The sequence below is a fragment of the Pyxicephalus adspersus genome, chromosome 7, assembly GCF_032062135.1.
Source record: "Pyxicephalus adspersus chromosome 7, UCB_Pads_2.0, whole genome shotgun sequence".
Classification (NCBI taxonomy): domain Eukaryota; kingdom Metazoa; phylum Chordata; class Amphibia; order Anura; family Pyxicephalidae; genus Pyxicephalus; species Pyxicephalus adspersus.
In genome coordinates this window covers 74,885,936-74,911,192 of record NC_092864.1, presented here as the reverse complement: position 1 = coordinate 74,911,192, position 25,257 = coordinate 74,885,936, and the positions used below count along the sequence as shown (strand labels likewise).

Genomic DNA, 25,257 nt, shown 5'->3' with positions numbered 1-25,257 from the left:
CGACGATTCACGCATCACATCGATCGAGCCCGGGGACGTAAGGCAGAAGCCGGCCGGGGATCGATAGAGGATGCCGCTAGATTGAGGAGAGCAGGTAGAAATTTTTTTCCTACCTCGAGTGTGGTTCGGAGAGACTGCTTTTGGCATGTAAGATTCACTCGGAGCCACACTCAGCAATACCGCCAAGGCGGTTAATGATTGAATAGGCGTTTATGGGCATTTGTAGCAAGCATTTATAGGCATTTTGAAATGCCAGGACATTTCTGAATAGTCTGCAAGAACCAGCCTGCACTGTGGGACACCAGCCATCCCTCATTTATGAACACAATAAAGACAACCACAGCCTGGGAACAACTGGTTAAAAATGATTTCCGGGATCCCAACAGGAGTCTGAAGCCAGCCGCCTATTAGAAGCCAGCCCTACTATTGTGTGTTACTTCCCCCACCTCCTAGATTGTAAGCTCTTCGGGGCAGGTTCCTCTCCTCCTGTGTCACTGTCTGTATTTGTCTATCATTTGCAATCCCTATTTAATGTACAGCGCTGTGTAATATGTTGGCGCTATATAAATCCTGTTTATTAATAGTAAAGGGTAAGTGACCAAATTTGTTTTGTGTGTTCTTTGATTTAGTTAGTTTGGCAAGTGGTCACAGGTGGAAAGTTTTAGGGTATTCCAGGCTAGGAGAAAAAAGGCAACTAGGTAAAAGTTCTGATTCAAGGAAGAAAACGCCAGCCAGGTGCAAGTAGTGAATTAGAAAGAAAAAATGCAGCCAAGTACAAGTGGTGGGATAAAGTGTAACGTTTTTTTTTTTATTTCTTAGAGGAGTTTCTTAGGAAGGCAATCCTGTGCATTAGCGGGCATGTTTATTTTATATTTCCTTTTTAAAACTTGAGCACTCCCCAGAAACAAAATGGTGTTGGTCCCCTTAAATTTAGAAACCAGGTCCCTCATGCCCCCAGGATTTAAAAAACATAAAAGCTGGAAAAAGGTGCCTCCACAAGCTTTCGTTTTTGTCTTGAAAATTATCTCAGGTGCTGAGATAGGCAAAGTAGGTGTCCAGGAGCAGTGAACACTGTGGTTTTTGGAAGCAGGTCTGAACATAGCCTGCAGCTTTTTTGTTGTTCCCACAATTTTTACATACAATGAAAAAGCCCTTTGTTAAAAAAAATCTAACATTCTTCCCAATGGGTTTTATTTTTAAAGCAGTGAATCTGACATTCACCAAAACATTCTCTGATGGAGAATAAATTACTGCCACTGAAACACATGGACCTTGGAAGATTCCTTACCGGAGAATGTTTTTAAATGGCACTTATGAATTTCACAGATTTGTTTTCTTTTTCAGAAGTCTTTCTTAACAATTATGTAGTTCTTTTTTTGTGATAATTTTGAACCTTTACCTTCAGTCACATTTTTTTCCTATTACCAGAACTTACCGGAATTCTGTTGTACAACATACATTGTATATAACCTGATAAACCCTCAGGAGAACACTGGGAAAATATTGTTAGTTCAGTAAGACAATGGATGTTTCTAAACCACAAACTCTTTTTAAATAGTGTTTCCTTCTGTTCTATTGTCCAGAATAAGACATAAAACGATTTCTCTTCCCATACAGGAAGTTAGCCTGATTACTGTAAAAAAAGAAAAAAAAATTAAATTCTGTGACTGACATTTCCTCTGCATAAGTCGATGTTGGAAGGTAATACAAAAAACTTTATCTATGAATGGATACTCTGGAAAACATGTGGAACTTGTCTGAGGACCCATTTACATTTGTACATATTACCACAACTCCAATGTTACCAAATAGCAAGGCACTTGTTTCATAAGCGATGTGTTGTGTCACACTATTTGTTAGGAAATGGAACCCTAACACATTCTATAATGGAACAATATAGTGCACTGTATTGTTAAAAAAAGATTTTGTACAGCTCTGCTGTTGTGTATTAGCATCTTATAAACTCTATATAATTTATAAAGATGTTAAACAGTAAAGGTCCCAACACTGAACCCTGGGGTACACCACTAATACCTTAGACCATTCAGAGTATGAATCATTAATTACAACTCTCTGGATGCGATCTTTAACCCAGTACAGATTGACTTTTTTAAACCTATCGACCCTAACTTGGATATTAACTGTCAAGTACACTATATCAACTGCTACTCCACTGTCTACCTGTTTACTTACTTCCTCATAAAAAGAGAGTAAATTTGTTTTCTAACTCTTTTCTTTCTTGAAGCCATGCTGACTATCGCCTATATTAATATTTTCTAGCAGAAACTCCTCTATGTGGTTCCTTATCAAACTCTCTAGGACCTTTCCAACTATGGACATTAAACTAACCAGTCTGTAGTTACCTGGTAATGTTCCATCATCCAGATCCATCATCTGCTAGATATGAGATAAAATAATCCAAATGGTTACAGTGCAGCAACAATTAATGTGGATTAGATTTTTCCAGATTTTTCCAAGGAATTCATATTTTCATTCACTGGCCAGAATTTGGTCTGAAAATGAACCTGTAATCCAATTTAGAGCAAAGGCCTGGAAAGACCTCGCTATTGCCAAGAAAAACATATTCTGCATAACTGTTTTGTTATTAGGCAAAAACTTCTCCTGAAGAACAGAATAAGAAAAATATAATAAAAATAAATTCCTTCCCAGGCTTCTCACTATCATTTCCCAGCTCTTTTATGCCTTTGTTTTACTGGGGTGCACTGACAGGTAAGCATGTTGATAAGAAAAGAAAGTGGGGTGCAGCACTAACCAGTAACAGATTGGGGCGAGTCGAGGACCATCTAGCCTCAGATAAAGCAGGTTGGAGGATACTAAACATCAGTCTGGGAACATACTATGGAAGACATGAAGCTAAATATTTCAGCAAAAGTTGGCTTTTTTATTTCTATTTATAGACCAACCTTGAATTTATAACTCTCCTCTTTAAATAAAATGACATTGTATCAGCACATCTAACTACAACTAAAGACTTTCAGATAGTATACAATTAAATTATTAATTTTTTTGCTAAATTTTGCAAACCCTGAAAAAAAAAATGAACTCACAATGGTGCAACCAGTTTTTTTTTAAAGAGATTTTAACACCAAGAGCTTGGACATGCAGCAGGTCCCCACCTGTAGGTTCAGATACAATGTTATCCCTAGGTAGCACTGGGGTAATGGCTCTGTGCCGTGGTGCCCCAAATATGTACTGCTCACTCACAAAACTTTAAGGCGGCATTCAGACTGGCGAGGAGGTTGTGGTGCCGAGGGGAGACGCTTGGTACCGCTCACTGCCGCCTGGACTCAGTCTGCGGTGTGACGGGGTGCTGGGGTGCCTGGTATACATAGCTGCTCACTTATCTTCTGTGTACCCTAATTTCTCAGGAATAGGGAAATATAGGGAATAGTAGAAACATGTTCCCCTTGGCTATCTGTCACATGAATTGCATTTCTCTGTAAGTATCCATAGCAGAGATTTTGGGGTACATAGAAGGTTAGCACCCCCCTATAACTGACAGGACGCATTGTATGGTGTAGTTTCTGCTCTATGATACAGGAATGGTGAGCGGGGAGCAATATATGAGCGGCCCGCACTGTATGATAGATTTAGCTTTGTATCTTTCATTAATAAAATGAGTGTCACATAGTGAGTGCAGAAATTCCTGATTTGTCATTTATTTGGTGCAACCTAGTAACAATTCAAATTATTCTCATTCTAAATTAAAATGATTCTAGTTATGAACATACATATTTATTGCTTGTTATCTCAGCATTACGGCAATACACTTCTATTGCCATTGTACATTGCTGTGTGTGGTGTTCTATCAGTAATTCTACATACACCTTCTTTAGCTTTAGACAATTGAAATGAATGAGTTCTACACATGAACACAGTACAATACAGCCATTGAGAAGGTTTTCCTTGTTCTGAGGTCATTGTCATTATGTGCTGCACTGAGATTAAAATCCTCCATGTAACTGAGCCCATAGATTGTGCAGCAGCCAGAAACTATCCAGCCCTCACATAACTTCTTCTCACATATTCATCCCTCAGCTCCACCTTCCAAAGACAGGCCTCCTCCATGTGAAGTGCTATTCACACACCCAGCCCGCCCAGCACACAGTGTGAATAGTAACATGTGTGATGAGGAAGGGCACAGCAAGCATTGAGATCACATAGAGGTATCTCTGTACTAAGGTATGTAGTAATGGCCTTATATACATGGCACAACATTGTATCTTCTTCCTCCAAACAGGAAACAGCCTTCCTCATTTGTGGCTGGGACTAATATTCTCTGCATGAATATATTCACCTTCCCTGTGACATTCATTATTTACTCATAACAATAGGTTATATATCTGGTACAATGTTATAGCTTAAATATGTAGGTTCAATATGTATTGCTGCACATATGTGTGTGTTGTATGTTGTGTATATCTGTATGTATGTATATATATATGTGTGTTGTGTGTGTAAATATATATGTGTGTGTTGTGTGTGTGTATATGTGTATTTATGTATATATATATGTGTGTGTGTGTGTGTAAATATATATATATATATGTGTGTGTTGTATGTTGTGTATATCTGTATGTATGTATATATATATGTGTGTTGTGTGTAAATATATATGTGTGTGTTGTGTGTGTGTATATGTGTATTTATGTATATATATATATGTGTGTGTGTGTGTGTGTAAATATATATATATATATGTGTGTGTGTGTGTGTGTGTATATATATATATATATATATTATATATATATATATATATATATATATATGTGTGTATGTGCGTGTGTATGAATGTATGTTAACTAAAAAAAACAAAATGTGCAGGAGATTCTACTACATTTTAATTTTATTTATTAATAATTGAAGCCCACATTTCCGCATTACAGTAAAGCTCTGCAGGGGATGTTTACTAATTGCAACCCAATGGGCCTGATGTATTAAAGATCTCCAAAGCTACAGAGAATACACTTTCCACAGTGAACCTGGGTGATCCAGCAAACCTGGAATGGATCTTGTCCAGGATTGAAAACATTTGCTAACAAATAGCTGATGACTATTAGGAAATCCATTCCAGGTTTGCTGGATTACCCAGCTTCACTGAGTAAAGTGTATTCTCTCCAGGCTTGGAGAACTTTAATAAATCAGACCCAATGTGTTTGCATTGCAGAGCTCCCTAATGCATCACTGTGCATTGTGGTGAGCCACTTCATAAAACATAGTGCTTGGAAATGTTTTGGTGCATTGAATTGAATGGGTTGCCAGTTACACAACACAACAGTGTGTATTTAGCCTTACTTTAGTCCTTTTGCAAACCACATTAAATTATACACACACCTGCTCCCCACCTAAGATGTACACACAATGGGGGGCACATCAGTTTTTAAGACAGATTTACAAGTTTACACCCTGATTCAGAAATTTCCTTCCTCAGATTCTCTAAAATAGAACAGCGACTGAATGAAACCAGAACCCAATGCATGTTTTTTATCTCTGAAAAGTTAAGAATGTGTACTTATCATCTTCGAAAGCTGATTGCTGTAAATGCATTTTGATTAATTTAACTATGTAATAGGAAGCATTAAGTTTTGAAAAATGCTTTGGAATGTGGAAGGTGACGTTAAAGTGGAACTAAATATTTGATATTTGAGCTTTTGTCATAAACTGGTATGCACGGCACACTTGTAATTTTGATGCACATAATCATCTGTCTATTATGACAAATCCAAGAACCTGTCATGGCTACAGCCGCCATCTTTACTGCCAGTTTCACAGCCAACTTCTGCATCCGCTGTAATTTTGTTTTAGCCGCTAAACTGCCACTTATTATTTAAAACTTGTAATAGGCTTCATATTGTCCATGGAATATAGGTTTATTTTCTTCAATGCCAATCAAACAGCTCCTAAGGTTTACAGAAGCAAGCACCTTTTTTTACAACAACTTTTAGTAGCTGCATTTGTTTTGAGGTGCAGATTAGGTGTTCATAGAAATATGGTGCTGATTTTGAGACGATTGATGGCTTTGATGATAAGAAAAGTCATGTCACTAACAAAGTCATATCATAACCATTCCTTCATTGACAGAAAACTCATAACTCCTGATCTTTATAAATATTCCAGATCTCAGGCCTTGAAAATATTGAATCAGTTGAAGCAACATGTTGTAATATGCATTTGATGGTAACAGCTCAGCGATGACAGCTTGTTTATTTTTTTCAGTAGTCTATCTGTAATAAATTGTAAATTGCTGTTGGCTCAGCTGTAGTCCCAAACTCCCCCATTCAAATAATGAGAGAAACTGGGAACCATTTTTTTCATGCTGTTGTGGCAAATCATGCACAATTTGCACCTTTTGGCAATGCAGTTTTTAAAGATTTTGTGATGTGGTTGGTGTGGCAAGCTGCCAACCATGCGCATTCACACTGCGGGTGTAAAAGAGCCGTTATAGTTGTCCAAAAGCTTATGTTTTTTTTTTAAACAAAAGCATAACACATGTTTCCACCTGAAAGATTTGCAGTAGAAAACCCTATTATTCCAATATGGCAAGTTTAAAGTTACTCAGCATAGCGGAGTTAAAAAAAACAATTGAACATTGTTGTGACACGGTTGTAGGTGGCTATTCAAGGAATAATACAATGCATATTCTATTCTGGTATAAAACAGGAAAGCAGACATTCCCTCAAACATTCCTTCATGGGAATCTTCATGGTCTATGTGTTTCAATGGCAGTCAATAATTCCCACTGAGGGAATGTCAGATTCCCTGTTTTATATAATAGAGCTCTAAATTTTCTTTCTAATTTTGCATATACAAAAAGTTTAAAAGCACACATGAATACAAATTAACAACATAAAATATACCAACGTAATGTATGTGCATTGGAATAATAATAATGTTTCATGAAGATTACCATTTAAAAAAAAAAAACCTCCGCTCCTATTTCATTAAAATTTAAATTAAGAGTAGCCGTTGAAACCAGTACAAACAAGCATACCCTTACAAAATGTTGTTACGAGAGTTTTATACCGGAGTGGTGCAAAGTGAAGAAACGTCGTCACAATATCTCCTTCAACATGGTCTCCTGGTTGAGGAAAATTCTTGCCGCAAGTGGATGGCCCAGTAATGTTGACCAACAAGAAGGTCCGTGGACATAATGTGCCGGTATGGAGGTGCAAAAGAAAGGGTTGCCAGTTTGTTCCATTAGTAAGAAAGGGGAAGAAATTCCTCCATTTACCGACTTGAACGGAAGAAATTTTTGAGCTAGTTTACCTCTGGAGCATCCGAATACCAATAAAAAAAGTGCCAAAGCTTACGGATAGATCCACAAACAATGTTCTTGACTAGTTCAAATACTGTCGGGGAAGTCTGGGAAATGGTGTCTGTCGCTAGGAGAGGAAAGCTGAATGGTACACCATTCACTATAGACACACTATAGTAGGAATCACACTATACTAGCACCTTGTATATATAAGGTGTATTGCCTTATTGCCTTATTTAAAATGAGTGCAACACACTACACATTGATATTGCAAAGGGAGCCCTAGGCTAGATTATCACTGACAGTGAGGTTGTGATGCATTCACTGCTTACTCATGCTAGGGAACACTACATGGTAACATCTTCCAAGGGCAGCAATGACCAGTACTAGTATAGTTCACTGCTGCCAACTGTCAAATATGCAGACTGTGGTTCCCTATGACCGAGTGAGGTGCCAGCCTCCGGGAGCTGCTTGGTATCAGTTGATCTGGAAACAGGGTGAACCTGCCCTAAAGAGGAACTAAACTCAAAATCTCCCAAAACACAAAAAATACACTTACCTTCAATCCCGCAGGGCAGCCCGATCCATCTGGAGGTCTCTTTCATCGGGTCCTGCGTCGTCCTGGCATCCGTCCTTGGGCCAGTGCTCCAGGTGCCCCCATATTTGCCTCTTCTTCCGGGTTGTTCTTCCTATGCCACCCAACCCAGGCGCGAAATTGAGTGACGTAGGTTGAAAAAAAAACTTGCTGATCTCACTGCGTATGCGTGAGATTGGAAATTTTTTTCCCGTCTGATATGTTCGAACGTGTGCAAAAGGAGCACCCAAGAGCCTCCCGGGATGTATGACGTAGGTATTTACTTTACATTAAAGGGTTGTCTGCCCTTTTATGTAAAGTAAAAATCTGAGTTTAGGTACGCTTTAAAACCTACCAACAGATTCTTATAATGTATATGGCTAAAACACCAAAAAAGCACAAGATAATCTCATAGCAGTGCAACATTTGGGAACCATGGTGATCCCCTTTATCAATGAAAAGGTGACATATATAATGTGAAACATCAATACATACTGAATTGTACATTGAAATTTTCACAGAAACGAAACATAAAACACAAATCATCACCCTCTGGCCTTTGACAACACATTTCGAAATCTTGGGCTTCAATGTGACCACTATGTTATTTAGCATTCTTGGATAAACAAATGGCAAACCCATTGGAAACATATAGTTTCTTGCCAGAATCTGCTTCTATTATTGATTAAGGTATCTTCTTAGATTACTACAACACTCAGTGAAGCAATATAGATGTAGATTTTTGAAAGCATCCGAGAATTCATGACTATATCTTTACCTATTAGCTGTAGTTATGAGATGTATAGTTTATAAAAGGGAATTGAATAAATTCAATATATAAGTGATTTACCACATCAACATTCATTTCTTTGGGCTACGATTTGCAATGCTGGCATTGTTTTCTGTTACATTGCAGTACAATGTCCAATGCCCATAATAACCCAAAAGACTGGTGTGAGTGAACATAGATATAACCCCAAGCAATGGTTTCAGCAGACACTAAACTAACCCCTAACATTGGTGATCCTTGTCGATAACAATAAACTCCACCTTACCTTTTAATTGTCTTTGGCGGTAAAATGAATTCCCCCTGCATTGGCACAAAACCTACAAAACATTTATGTTTTTTTAAAGAGCTGGCAAAGATTCACTAATAGTTATTTCATTTTGAAGCTAACACCAGCGGCATGATATTCTGTGTGTGTGTGATCAGAAGCTAAAACTTTTAAATGCATTTTAGCATTTAGCTTCCAGAAAGTGATATGGTCAATAGGGTATATATACAGACCTACACGGCTTTGTCATTAGGGACTGTACAATACAGAAGTTCTTGTGTATTTTTTTTTTTTTTTACTTTTGTGCCATTGTTTCTATGTTATTGTTTTTTCTTGGAAAGTGTAATTAGCTTATCTATTAGTATAATCAACATATGTGCCTTTTCTTGACAGGGTTTGATTGTTGGAGTTGTGCTGCTTAATGGAACAAAAAGGAAACTTTACACATTAGTCTGGACAATGAAAGGAAGATCTTGGAATGTTGCTAAAGTCGGAACTATAGAAGGATTATAGATAATATCACAGAACACCAGTGACTCACATTGGAAAGTTGTGTCTAAAAAAGCACTTCTAAACTTGAGCTGAGTTTCTATTCTTATTCCCATATGGCATAAGTGTTTTCTGTACCAACTGCAAGAATGAAGTGGCTCTGCAAACTTGACGAGACTGGAAAGTTCTGGGTGAGTTTTGTTTTTTTTACAGCTTGATACCACAAAGATTTTAAAGGGTCAGTGTATTAATCCCCCCTTTAGTATAACCATTATATTGTTGGATTTAAATCCAAGAATAAGAATTGAATATATCTGACATCCAGGGCAGACCACTTTTTTTTACACCCTCCTGCTCCATTTAAATTTTAGCAATAAAGTTATGTGTGATGTGCAAAATTGTGTCTTGTGCAACCTGTCATTGGTGGTCAGTGTAGTTCAGACATGAATTTGGCATGCCTTACTGCTCAAGGTACCCCTTTCAACCTGTGGAGGAAGCCTAGGGTTCCAGGTAATTCTCGATGAAATAGACTGCTATAGCATTTTCCTATGTAATGCAAGCAAGTATTCTGCTAGCTTGAGAATCTGTAGATTGTCTTCGCATTCTATTAAGTCTATTTTCTATCAGATCACTTAGATCAGCGGTCGCCAACCTGTGGTTCACAAGAAAATTTTGGGAGTCTGTGGCTCTGGCCGGTGCCCCATACAAGTCCCAGGCGCAGGGAAGTGGGCTGGCTGTGTCACTGGACATAACCCGCCCACTCTCCCATTGCAGGCTTAGATCTGCGATGAGAGAGTGGGCGGGCTATGTCACAGTGATGTCACTATGAGGGAGGATTCTCCTCCTTTGATTGACATCCTGCTTCCCGAGCATGCGCGGTCAGGAGCCGGTGATTTTGGTCCGCGGAACCAAAAAGGTTGACGACCACTGATCCTTTTCCATCATTGATTTACACAGTTTGACAAACATATAGAATGTATGATATTCCATGAGCAGGAATAGATCCATTTGATGCTCTCTTTATTCTGACACATGTTGCCCTTAAACAACTAGCCTTTTAGTGGCAGTTTACAGCTATGTATACAGGTATCTGCTCCTGCAGATTACTGAGAGAGTACTACTCTCCTGTGTAGTTATTAAGGCAAGCCATTCACTGTTCTTTGTACTTTGTTAATCAACGGTTTAAAGAGTTCCCTATACAGAACAGGAAACTGTAACACCACATACTACACAGGGAAAGTTCTCTGTGTTTTATACAGGGTTACCTTTACTAGTTCCATTTGTTAACTTATAGAATATGGTGATACCTCGGCTAACGAGAGACTGCTAATGAATTTTTCGCCTAACAAAGATTTTTGGACTTGGCTGAGGAATGCATGTGTGGATGTAGCAAACTGCAGCCACAGTGAGCTGTTTTGAGCTGTATTTTAGTTTTGTTTCTGCTAACGAAGTTTACGTCTAACAAGAGTGATTCCTGGAACAAATTATGTTCATTAGAGGTATCACTGTAATCTACAGGATTACGCTTTCACTGTGTTGCTAGGGAGATTTTATTACAAATGTTATATCACATACATTCTTAACAACATATTAGTTCTGTTTTACTGGCTTTACAGTCATTAATGGAATTTCAAAAGAATTATTAAAATTTACTATGGTAGTTATGACTAGAATGCCAACTAAGGCTGTGTATACACGTTATACGCGTTCTTTCACGATCCTTTCCAACGACAAAAGACTGAAAGATGCATGAATGAGTGCTGTACATACAGCGCAGTTCTGTTCTATAGAGAGGGGAGGGGGAGAACGAACAAGCGGCTCGCCTCTGTGCTCTCTCCCCTTCACCTGCATTTCAGTTGTCTGTCGTTCATGGATCCATCAGGACGGATCCATGAGAGATGTCCTACGAGCGCTATACACATGCCAGATTCTCGTCCGACATTAGCCCTGAAGCATTAATCGGACGCGAATCATCTGATGTGTGTATGTAGCCTAAGCACACTAGCAGTATGAAAATCCTCTATGATGAAATTCAATGTTTGGCAATAGTATATCAATAAACAGTCGATACATAAACGCCAACAATAATCTATTATCATGATCTCAAAATATTCTTAATATCCTGTATTACAACATTACATCTTTTAAATCTGTGTTTATGCTTTCTTATATGTTATGTATCTTGTAATAAGCAGAATTGTATCCCTATCCAGTAAGTACAAAGGTGTATTGCAATCAGATACAGGAGTCATAATTTATATATTTATATAAAATGGTCTTCAGTTTATTTTCAGGTTGATGAAGAACTAGAAAATACATAGCAGCTAAAACTTAGATTGTAGCACACTAGCCAAATCCAGTGCTGAAATAGGCAAGGTGCTCAATCAGAAACAATGCTAGCATGACGATCTATTAACACGGATTAAATATTTACTATGAGCAGATCTTGACAGAAATTAGGTAACTGCATTCTGTATTCATGGCCAAGGCCTTCTACTCCCATTAAACTATAAGAGATCTTGTGAAACATTTTTTGTCACAGGTTAACCAGGCACACACTTTTTGAATTATTTTGAGGGAGCAAGTTATGGATACAATTATGTCCTTAAAATCCTATTTTTTTTTTCTTTGTGCTTGTGAAACCTTGCCAAAGCAGATTATAACCAGCAAAGTTCTTTAAAGGGCCCCTTGTTTACCAAATCTGTTGTGCAGCATGTCAATACCTAATTCAGAATGTACATGTCTAGGTGTTTAGATAGGGATGTAGGTAGGGAGCTTGTAACTGTTGTTTGAAAAAAAACTGACGTCTAATAACTGTTCTTCTAATAACAGTAGGTAAATGCTAGAAAATACTCAATTTTCAACAGGATGGTTGGTAAGTAGGGACAAAAACTTTTCCACACCAAATATGTTTCTATATGGAGCTTTATAATATCTACCATAGCCACCTCCCTCTCCCCAGTCTACTTCTGCACACCCCTATCTTATTCAATAGCACATTCCTCATCTAAAGATGGAGTTTTTTGAGGCCCCCATTTACTCATGAAACTTCCTTAACCAATAAAAGCAACTTTGACTGATAGGGCCCCTGACCTGGATGACCTGATCCTTCCCTACTAACGAACATTCTAGTGCATCGTAATCCCTCACTTGTTATTGACCCATTCATTTTTAATAACCAATGATCCATTGTCATTAGACGCACTTAAGGCTCATATCATCAAATTCTCTAAGAAGTAGATATTCTTTGCTGTGTTACAGTTAAAAACTGATTTTATTGTTGAATCAGGACCTGAAATTTCTCGCCAGAAGTTTAGCATCCAACCTTTTGTCTATATTCCACAGAAGCCTGTACATTGCACTCAAGTTTGGTTTATGCCATCAAGGGAGGCAATAGACAACACTACCGGGGTTATTAATTGGGTTCAATTGAGAAATACAGACAAGCAGTTATCAGTGATATAGTGATTGAGATATAGGCCCTGATTTATTAAAGTTCTCCAAGGCTAGAGAGAATACACTTTTATCAGTGAAGCTGGGTAACCCAGCAAACCTGGAATGGATTCCATAAAAGTCATTAGCTATTTGTTAGCAAACGTTTTCAATCCTGGACCAGATCCATTCCAGGTTTGCTGGATCATCCAGCTTCATTGATGAAAGTGTATTCTCTCCACCCTTGGAGAACTTTATTAAATTAAGGCCAATGTACATAACATGTGCAGGTGCTGTCATTTTCAGATGTGAATAAAGCCTTGTAGCACTTCTGCTTGGCCAAGGTCAATCTCAGTGATATTATTACTAATGCCGAGAAGGCCTTTGACCAAGTAGACTGGATATTTATAAAGCAGACCTTGGAATTTGTGGGGTGGGAGCTATTTGCTGTCATCCTTCTTCATCATAGTGAATGGCTACTTTTTAGATTACTTACCCATATTTAATGGTGCTCTTGTCTGCCTTTTTTCCCCCTTTACCTTCATTCCAACCCTGGAGCCTTTGATATATTCCATATGGGCTAATCCTGATGATACAGGTTTCTAGGTTAATGGGGTGCACAGAAAGTCCCTATATACCTTGACAATCTCTTTTTCTTAAAAACAAATACAGTTCCCTCCTTAGTTGGAAAATTGAAAGAGGTCCTAGGGACGTGTGTGTAAAAATATTTTTGTAAATTAAGGTTCCTTTAAGCAGGATATCTGCCAACCCTAAAATACAGTATTTATATGTGAACATGAAAGACAGGCAGAGCTTTTTTGGCAAAAATTTTTACATAGTCATAAAATAAACAATAGTTGCTTGTTTGTACAGAATATTTCAGTATGACCTCATTCCTTGAGGTCCAGTACCAATACGCTAGACATAGATCATCTAATTAGTGGTATTATCATTCCTGTGTGGCATGGAGCAAACCATATGTACGAAGAACACAAGGTAGAGGTGTTTTTTGAACGCAGCCTTGTTACCCGACACGTTTCGCCCTTTGTAGGCTTCCTCAGGGGTAGCTGTGCGCTTAGTGTAGTGGTTTGCGTGTAATCTGCGAATTTAGGCAGGCGAGACCTCGCTTTTGCCAGCGGACTAGATCATCCAACCAAACGCTTTTATATATATATATATATATATATATATATATATAGTTAGAAGTTTATTAAGGAGTGTTCAGAGGAGTCAGAATCACAGGTGATTGATGGGGCACATCAATTCTAGTAAGTTCACCTTGGACCTCCTCCCAGCTCACCAGCCAAGACTCTTTAGCCAGTCTTTATGGGTCCCTTTTGATTTTCAAGATAAACAACTCCTAATTAAAGGCACTTATTGTCTCTCCACTGCCATATATTCAACAATGTTTGCATTAGTCATTACCCTTTAAATGTGCTGTGGGGACCCTCAAATACAGTAACATGAGATTTTGGGCAGTGGTTTCCGGCAGGTTCACAGGGTTAGGTTGTTTTATTATTGTTAAAATAATTATACTACCAACAATTTTGTATCTTTTTCGGAAGCTCTCTGTTCAGGTCCTTTAGGTGTCCTAAAGGAACAACTTTCACATTTCAACTTTCATTTTCAACTTCATATGACCTAAAAAATGTCCTTAACTTTGACTGTATTAAAACCTGCTCTTTCACCCTAAATTGGCAGGAGGACTCGGGATTCTAGATGTGTCAGTCTACTTTTTTGCTTTACATTTTGGATTGGACTGGTGTCACCATTCAGAGTATGAACAGTGAGTGATGGTTGAGCAGTCATTCAGTGAGATTCTTCTACATCTCTTGCTATGGCTAAATGATCCCATTTATTCCAGTATTCTACTGGCCCTTCTTGGCATATTTGCATTAAGTTTCTCTCTAGGCACAACTTATCAACTGCACCATTCCTAATATTTCTGATTCTCCTGGGATTGATGGCCTAGGTTTTACCATGTTGTTTAACCCCAGGTCTGCAGAATATAACATTATGATTACATCATGACTGCTGGTTCTTTATGGCCAAGCTTTCTTTTCTGCAACATTTTTTCTACACAACTGAAGATCCAATTGACTAATTTCTTGCCCTCATTTCCTCTGTGATATTGTTTTTTACATTTCTGGACAGCTTTTGAGTTGTTTTGTGTAGGTAATGAGGGGACTTACAACACTCTTTATTTTCCATATAAGTGTTGCTCCCTTGGACCATATACATTCTTTTATACAGAGCTGTGTATCTGAACTGAAGATTGCACTTATCCCACCATAGCAAGAATGGATTCTCCTCTTAAAACTTAAGGTTCTATTGACTGGGGTACAAAATTGTGTCATGTTGGTATGAAATAGCTGAACACTTTCATTACATGTTTCCTGCAGTTGTTGGAGATGTAATAGGGAGGTGGCCCAGTGTTGCATATTTTCTGGTCCTGTCTGGGGGACAGTTTGTGCATACAGGGGGGCCCAGCTTTTACCTATTACATTATAAATAATTTCCACTAAAGAATTCCACAACCTCACATTAGCTAAGCATCTTGTTAACACTGCCAGATCATGTATCTCCCTGTATTGGGAAGGTTCCCCTCTCAGTTGTTCTGCAGGTAACAATATTATGCATATGGATGAACTTACCTCCAGAATTAAACCCTTGTGGGCTACATATTAAAAGACTTATTCTCATTTGAGCAATCTTTGGCATTTGCCACAATGGGTCTGAGTGGATATTAGGATATGGCACATTGTTTTGCTTTTCTGGAAGATTTTTGTTGTACGTGTCCAAATTTGTTATCTGTTATTCCTCTTTCTTTAAAAAAATAGTTAAAATGTATTTTTAAACCATGTATTAATGCCATATTAGGTGCAGTTTTTATCTGACAGCAGTTTAGCTTTAACAAGCTTCAGACAACAAGTAAACAAATTCAAACACACCTAGTATGTACACTAATATTTGCAAAAAGTCATCAGCTTAATAAAACATACCATTAAACAGTGACATAAATAAATGGGCTCTAAATTCATATAAAAAAAATAATGTAAAAACCATTTATGCTACAATACCTTAAAATAACTGCAGAGTTTGTCTTGGTCATTAAAGAGTTACAAGAGGCTGTAGAAAGAGCTCAGTCCTTAATATCACCCACAACCTCAGCTGTGTTTAGCAAAAGATTTCTTCTGCAAGTCAAGCAAACCACCCCTGCAAGCCTCCGTCCTGCACACAAGGGAGCAGGGAAGCCCCATTCATATCTAGGAGCTGTCCATATGTTGGATGTCCTTAACCCAGGGACAACTGTACTGTGCATTCACAGTGTGAAAGCTAAGTGATAGTAGAATGATACATATGATTACAGGAATGCAGTGTACTTAGTATTTGATACCAGACAACAATAAAAAGCAGTACATCTCTTCAGTAATGAAGAAATATATATATAAATATATATTTATATTTTTGGCTGGCTGTAGTTTCCCTTCCCATTGCAGGTTACATATGGAAATAAATAACGGAAATGTTAATTCATCCCCTACTGTGTTACCTCATACCCTAATCTAAAACAAAAGAAATGTATTTGGATAATGATTTGAACCAAGATGTTGTTTCCTACACTGCCTAAACTGGTTTGCTGAGTTTTTATAAACTCTATGAACTCATTACCTTTTATTGTGGATAGGTTAACAATTCATCTCAAACCAGTGGTTTTTAAAATTACAGGGAGTGGACAAAATAATGGAAACACCCAACAATCTCACAATCATTTTCAAATGCTACAATACTAGTACTGAACTCTGTGTAATAGTAATTGTACCATTTTCGAAGCAGATAAGCCCCAATATATTGATGAATATTTAGTAATGTATAAATGTACCTAAAAAATATATAAAAGGTCTTTACTTAAAGACTATATAAAGGTTCATATTGGGGCCACTACTGTAGCTTCATTTGCAGTTAATATGTGTTTTTTATATGCTGGCACATTAAAGACTTCAACACAATAAATATTCTTACTTCTTTCTTAGCGACCCACAATCAGGTTGGAATTTTACTACAAGTTTCCTATAGGTCACACATGTTTTTTTTTTTTAAATAACCCTTTTAATAGCTGGCACAATCAGCCTAAAATCATTACCTCTGCAGCTATGTTTGTAATTATGATCCAGTCAAGAGAATAATTTTTTATGTGCTTTTTTTGTACACCACCTGTATTCCGAGCATTTAAATGAACAGTTTGGTACAGATCATTATTTTGTATGGCTTTAATATCAAATGACAGTCTGCAGCTGCTTGTCGTACACCCATAAATGACTTAAGTACTTCTGTTCTACAATTAGAGGGTAGTGAGGCACACATCTTCACAAAACATACATCCAGGATATCATTCCTTTTTCCTTCTTTTCTTTCCATTCCTATTTCCGGCTGGTATGGGCTATGGTATATGAGCAAATATGGAACCTGTGGTATTGAGACTTTGGGGACTACAACAAGTTTAAAAAGCTGGGGAAGGGGGTAACTTTTTTAAGTTTAAAAAGCTAACAATTCAACCTTCAATATAATTTAGGTTCACAACCCAATTAACTAAAACGTAATATTGCTGCTGTTAATGTGTATTTGACTCAGCAGACTGTCCTGCAAAATGTATTAAAACTTAAATCTTTGTCCTGTATGCATGGGCAAACTTTCAAGGTTGGTTGATAGATTATTGCTGGTTATAAAGTGTTCATAGGAAGAATTACCAATTTTAGTCAATACCTTTAAAAAATGATCTTTTATGATGTAAATCTTTGCTTTCTCTTTATCACTATTATATGCCTATTCTGGTTAACAGTGGTAAAGAGAATAGAAAAAAAAACAAACCTAAATAAATTTTTAAAATTGTTGTGGAAACAGGATAAGCATGACAAGCCAAGGACTTCAGTTTTAAAGCAGTATAAAAATGTGAATGGTTATAAAATACTGTCATCCAGTTGTCCTGTGTAGCCATAACAAATCTTCTACCACAGAACTATATTTTAAAGTGGACCTCAACTCAATAATTTTACTTTACATAAAAGGTTACAACGTTTTTATATTAAGTAAAAAAATCAGATTTTTTTTTAAATGGGTACAACACCACCTGTTTCAGTCTTGATTGACACGGAAGGTGCTTTTTCTTCACGTGGAAAGTGATGCCAATCTTACGCATGTGCAGTGCGTAAGATTGGCATCTTCTCTCTTATTATGGGTAAATATATGATTATGTTTGTATATAAAAAGAATTAGAGTACAAAATAACGCATAATTACAAAAGCCTAAATGTAGGGAACAAAGAATTAAATAAAGAATTGCAAACAAAGGCTCGACGTCACAAGAGGTGGAGATGGAAGAAAAAAAACGTAGGACATCGTGAAAGGGCACATAGTAGTAACATCACAACATGTAGAGCATCTATTATATTTTAAGCATGTTTACCTCTAACAAGCTGATATCCAAAGGGAGCCTGAGGTTTTTCAATAGAGGGGTAACAGTTTGAATGGAAAAAAAGTGTGGGGGGGGGGGTAAGAGGGGTTAAAGGACAGGATGAAAAAAGAGGGAAAGGAAATTATTCCTAATGGGAATGTTGGAACTAAAGTGAACTGGGGAGGGGGGCGATGGGACCAAGTTTATTCTTCAGTGTAGAAGAAGAGCTAAAGTGTTCCCAACACACCCATCGTGCAACACACTTATCCATACAGTCATTATCAAATGCTCTTATTTCTTCTATCATTGACCTTGTCAACCCAAAGAGCCAGAGAAGGGGTAGAAGCTTGCTTCCAGTATAGCAGGATAAGTTGGCGGGCAGCCGCTAATAAATGGCAATGTATAGTTTTCTTCTAAAACCCAGGAGGGTTAGGCATTATAGAGAGTTGGGCCATTTCCTGGGAGAGGAACACCATATAAATCAGAGCAGATGGTAAATATCCCTTCCCAAAACGGTTGCAGAGTCGGACACGACCACCATATGTGTAAGTAGTCTCCCTCTTCTGTCCCACACCTCCAACAAATGCTTGACGCAGAGGGAAACATAAGATGAAGGGAAACCAGATCTCTAAACCAAGGAGAAAGAATTTTGAAATGTTTCTCCTGGGTATAACCACGTACAGAAGATTTATGTGTAAGTTCAAAGGCTGACAGCAAGTCCTACTCTGCAATCTCATGTCCCAGGTCTCTGTGCCAAGTAGGAACAAATTTAGGAGTAGTCATAATAGTCAACCAGAATTTTGTAAACTTGAGAGACCAGGTGCTGAGGAGGCACAGATTGGGTACAAAGTTTTTCAAATTCAGTTAGTGGCCTGTGTGTGTTCGGGTAGAGATGCAGGGATTTACAGAAATTTGATATTTGCATGAACGTCAACCAAGATAGCGAGTGTGTGGGGTTTGGGTCTGCTGGGATAAAAGAACCTTGGCTTGAGTCCAGTAAATGGCCAATGGTCCCTGGTAAATCCTGCTAGTATGGTTTGGTGTAGACCAACAGAGAAAGAGGGATTATCAAACAGGGAAGTGAACGGGGAAGGGATAGAAGGGAGCGAGAAGTGATCTCTCATAGAGCGCCAAATTTTCAAAGTGGCGGATGTATGAGGTGAGAATGATAGTGGCGGAGTGCCTGAGGGGACAAATATCCAAGCCACTGCTCCTAAGTCTAGGGGAGAGAGAGCTCTCTTTATTTCCCTTTTACAGCAGGGTACGCCACCCGACCCCACACCTGCGCAGTGCAGGATTTAGGTGATGTAGCAAGAAGACCGAAAAAGAAGACAGAAGATGGTGGCGCTACTTCTGCGCTGGGACGAAGAAGAATTCCAGGACAATGCAGGACCGGATCGAGGAAGGATCCAGCGCCATCGAGGGATATGCAGGATTAAGTTTGATTTTTTTTTTTTTGCTTTAGTTGCTTTAGTTAACCACCAAAGGTTATGTCATCAGCTCTGTATAGCAGTATAAGTTCATGTAAGTTCAATCCAACAACACCCCAAACACAGGAAAAGACTGCATAAGTGCAAGGGTAAAAGTTTTCCCAAATAGCCATTCCAGACTAGAGCAATACTAGAATATTATATAGATGCTGTACCTCTAGCTGACAGGCACTGTGGTGTATTGTGATTTATGCCTTACCATCACTCAGGCTACTGGGTTTTAGCCTACTTTGATGCTTTCTTTCCCATGAAGACATGGTTTCAGCTGTGAAACGCGTCAGTATACAAGAATTATTTTTTTTATAGCAGACAATTGTTCATTTGTGGTGTGGTGTCCTTAGTGACCATATCAGGGTTTTTATTCTGTTAGTGTATAATGTGTGTACATATTTGTAATGTGATTTAATAAAATTACTTTTAAACTTTTTAATTCATTGTTGCCAGGAATTCCCTACTTTCCCCTGTTGGGTTTTCATACTTACTTTAAGCCCAGACTTCTCACTGGTATAAAAAACACAACAGTTACCCACAAGCCCACAAGAGTTTTTGTAGTGCTTAAATGTAATATTTTTTAGTTCGTTTAAGTTTCTAAAATAATTTTGAAAAAATAAGCATTTAAATGTTAAAGTTTTAATTGGCATTTAAAAAAAGGTATCTGAGAAATCTCATATGTTGAATCTTGTAAGGTATATTCTGTGCCTTTTTTCTATGAAAATTTATAATAATAAATAATAATAACATTTATTGTCCAGTATCTGGTGTTAATATGTGACTGATATGGCATTTCCAAAACATTGTGTTTTATTTTGGCAGGATGTAAATCAGACATGGAATACGAATAATCCTGACTTCTCCTGGTGTTTCCATAAAACTGTTTTGTACTGGATACCCTGTTTCTATCTATTTATCTCTTCTCCATTCTACATTATCTACCTGATATGCCATGGCCGAGGTTACATAAGGATGTCACTACTTTGTAAAGCAAAGACTGTAGGTATTCTTCATTGACATTTTCCATTTATAGCTTCTTCTTGAAAATGTAAAAAAGTTGTTTCACTTCTCAGCATAATTTTCTAGGCAACAAGAAAATAAAGTACACCTTGTGTTTTTTGTATGCATTGCTATATGTTTATAGATCCATTACCAAAAGGTCTTTCAACTTTGTTTTACACTACTTTGACTTTATAGGCAGTTTTAGAGTTTAGTTGTAAATGTACTTATTCATCTAACTGAGAAATCTATAGCCACAAGTTTGTATGACATTATAGCTACATACACCACTAGTCAGTACTTTTATTAAAATCTGATTGGTTCACCTTTAATAAAGGGGCAATGGGTATTAATCTTTTTTTTTTTCTAAAACTTATCAATGCATTTAGTAGGAGCATTGATTTCCAGGTGGCTCCTGGTGGTTTGCACCTTCCCAGACATTTGGCTGCCCCAACTGTTGCTCTGGTTGTTAATGGACCTGACTACTAGTAACATAGATATATACCATTTGGTGTAAGGTCATATAAATGAAGTATCTTTCTACAATCTTTAACTTACTGTAGTATTTTCTTTTTCTGCAGCTCAATAACCCCTTACCTTATCATAATCACATGTGACAGCTTTGTAAAATAAATCAAGCCTCGAATTTACTAGAATCTGTCAAGGACAAAGCTTCTTCTTTCCATCGCTGAACCATTTAACTTTAAGCAATAAAACATAATGTGTATTTTTGCCTTCCTTTGTGTTCATAAAACAGCTCTGTGTGTCTAAAACCTATGCAGGGCAATGAACCTGTAAACAGGACTGTTACTAGAATGATCAGGCAGGGAATAGGAGCTGACCTGCACTTCTCTGTTTGGTGTTCTCCTGGGTTCAGTGTAAATATAAAAACAGTATTCATGTGAAGCTAGCTCCAAGTTGTACCCATCCCTCAAGGTTTGGCTGTAATATAAACACGGTTTATGCTGTATAGTTTGTAAAACAGGAAAAGTAAAGCTGCATCATGCCAAAAATATATAAAAAAAATAAATAGTATAACATGTTCTGTATTTTTCTTTTTTGTGTAAATGGATTTCTACTGCTTTTATAAATCACTGTGTTTTTTTTTTAGTGTCTTGCATCGTTCCTGGCATTGATCTGTTATACAGACCTTTTCTACACTGTGTGGAACATGACACATAATACCCCAGAACCACCAGTGCTCCTGATCAGTCCATTAATAGTTGGAGCCGCAATGGTAATAAAAAAGAAAACCTTGATTTCTGTACCATAGCTGTAGTTTTACAAGGGGTGTTATAAGGTCTCCGTTGCAGAAAATATTTTAGTATTCTAAAGAAATTAGTATTCTAGTAAGAAAGGATTGTGCACAGAGATGCTGCTTTCTTCTCTATGAGTCTGTATAGGGTGAATACTTCCCGTGTACTTACTCCCTTCCTGCTCCCCTACCACTGCACATCACTTCAATATTAAAATAACGTCCCCCAAAGTCCCTTTCGGAAGCCAACATTTTTGGGATAGTTAGTCTTCTGGGTCTCCTGCAGCACAGTGTGATTTTGCTATCTGATCCTTATGTCGCCGTGTATCCTGTAATATGTAGAGGTCAGCAGAAGGAACCAGTGAGAGCTGCATGAACCCAAGAGGTTAAATCTCCTGAAAGTGTTGGTTTTCCAGCTGAAGAACAGATAGATACACAGGAATATATCAATCTCTGGTGTTGTAGCAAGAAGGAAAATCAAGTATTTACCTTATACTTAAGTAGGAATATCCAGGCTATGCTGGATGTTTTTGATATAGCAACATGTTCACACATAGCAATAAACTATCACTGAATAGGGCTTATGGAGCTCTTTCTCTTAGACATAAGCACTGAACTAGTCAAAGCTTTTAGCTTTGTTAACTCAGGCCTCTCACTATTAATGTTATGTTCCTTTTATACCAACATTTATTAATTTTTTTCTTTTTTGATTGCCAGCTTCTTGCCACTTGTCTTATTCAATATGAGAGAATGAAAGGTGTGCGGTCATCAGCTCTCCTGTTGGTGTTTTGGATTTTGGCTTTAATATGTTCAGTCTTCCAGCTCCGAACTAAGATCACAACTGCCATTTCACAGGTAAATACCAAATTAGTAATGTTAAACTCAGAAAAAGGAAAATGTGTAATAAATTTAAATAAACAATGAATGAATGTTTGAAAATAGATTTTATTTAATAAAATAGGGATAGAAATTTACTTCTGTGAATAAGACCAGGGACACTTTCTATGGAAAACATCCAGGTTTTATCAGTTTCATGCATTTTTGTTTGGCATGTTTTTCCCTACTTTCTGCACCTAACACTTGGCAACTGCCTTCATTTAGAGAATTGTGAAACACCTGTCTTTTTATATGTGCTTTCTATAGATTTATAATAATTTATTATTTGAAAATCACAACCCTAAACCGAAGTATATGTGTCACACTTGGGGAGAGAGGGCTCCTAGGAGGCGCTTTGGCTTGCACAGAAGTGGTGTGGACCCTGAGAAGGGCTAAGGTGCAGAGTCTAAGCGGTACCCAGGTTTTCTCCAGAGCCTCTAGTGGTAAGGATGTTGCGCTACTGGTTACTGCCAGGTTGCGGTTCTTGGGCACACCAGGGTGGGCAGGATAATACACAGTACCAAGTCACGAGGCAGACGAAATGTTAAGGGAGGCAGGGGTCAAGGCAGGCAGCAAGCAAAAGTGGTCAGGTCACAAGCCAGGGGTCAAATACCAGGGATCCAGGAGACAGATACCAGGGATCCAGGAAATAGACACCAGTGACACAGGGGCCACTGCAGACACAGGGAATGCAGGAGACACTGGAAGCAACAGGAGGCACAGGTGACACCGGAATATCCACAGACAGAGAGAAACATTCGGACAGTACAAGGGGACTGGCTGGGAAACAACAAACTGGGCAACAAGGAGTTACACTGGATCTGGACAGGGAAACATTGAATTAATCAACAGGTGTAGAAGAAATGCTCAGCAGAGCTAGGGGTTCAGCACTAATGGAGACACGTTGCACAAATGCTGAATGCTGTGTCTAAGCTAGCTAAATAGCCAGTGATGTTTAAGAGGCTTTTTCCTGATTGGCTGGTCAGATGGGCGAAACTGATAAAACATGGTAGAGCAGGCGCCTTTATGTTTACAAATATCCTTTATGTTTTCAAATCCTTTATGTTTACAAATACTAATCATCCTTTTCAGTGGTATAGATTTCCAGGCTTGTTGAGACATCTAGATATGCTTGGGTACACAGGTAGAACAATGTAAAATATCTGCCTAGTCTTAAAATCATTTAAAAACAATACAGCTGAAAATAAAAAAAAAGCAAACTATGAATGTTTTATATTACTTACTTAGTCCGGGATCATTTATAGCAGTTGATACATTATTTGCTATTGTACTAACCTAATATATAGTTTTTTTGAAACCTTCAGAATATGATTGGTTATATGTAATGCAATGCAGCAGAGAAAAAACTTTTTTGAAAAAAGGTTTTACATGTTGTTACACCCATCACAAACAAAGGAACAGCATGTATTCCTAATTTCAGGATAGTAGATGGAGCAACACAATTGATTTTTTATACCTCTAATGCTAACTGTGTATCCCAAACAACTGGTTTATTCCACAGATTTACCCTTTAGAAAATACTGTGTATACTTGAATATAAACCATCTAAATATATAAACTGAAGAATGTGCTTTTACCTAAAAAAAACAGGAAATATTTATTGACTTAAGTATAAACCTACAGCACAAAAAAGTAATTGACCATCACTGCTAACAATTAAAAAACAATTCAATAAATATGCCAGGAAAAAAAATGAACAAAAGTTTTTATTATATTAATAAATAAGCATGAATTAAAGTGACAAATGACAAGGACTGGAGTGACAGTGGCAAGGTTTATAGTGACTATAGTGCTAGAGTGACAGGAAACAGTTACAAGGGTTGTGTAAGAGTTACATAGGCTGGAGTGTAAGTGACAGACTGTCATTGACAGGTAAAAGATTGTGTTTTTTTTATATGATATGGGTGGGGGGTTTCAAATCCAGACCCTTTAATAGTATATGGACAATCTTGGGTAAGTGATGATGGCTAGGAGCATGTGTGGGGCCCCCTCCCATCCATATAAATTTTTCTGGAATTTAGTTTGTCAAAGAAGAAAGAGGCAAAAAGCACATAGCCCCCTTTTCTTTTGGCACAAAACAAACTACCTTCTGCACCCAATGGTGGAAAGGACCACCATGCAAAGGGTACGGGATTGTTCAAATAGGATGCCCCTTGATGACAAATCCAGGGCCAGTTGCTCTTAGGTCCACAACCACATGAGCACTGCTCCTGTCATTATATAGGCTCAATCTCAGAAGGTGTTAGCCAAGGACCAAGGACAGATGTCATTTTGTAGTGCCAATCCTGCAAGTGGTTAGCCGAGTAGAGCCATGCCAGGATGCACTCTTGGATTCTGAGATTCAATCT

The 25,257-nt window shown here is 37.8% G+C and overlaps 1 protein-coding gene across 1 annotated transcript in view; it reads left to right on the top strand.

Annotated features, from left to right (window-relative positions):
* Positions 1-4,094: 4,094 nt before the first annotated feature.
* Positions 4,095-25,257, top strand: part of LOC140336131 (multidrug resistance-associated protein 1-like) — a 66,170-nt gene continuing 45,007 nt past the window's right edge. Inside the window, 5 exon segments of the mRNA XM_072419186.1 lie at positions 4,095-4,203; positions 9,299-9,585; positions 20,581-20,757; positions 21,869-21,994; positions 22,730-22,867. Of these exon segments, the coding sequence (XP_072275287.1) occupies positions 9,544-9,585; positions 20,581-20,757; positions 21,869-21,994; positions 22,730-22,867 (483 nt within the window). The 5' untranslated portion in view covers positions 4,095-4,203; positions 9,299-9,543.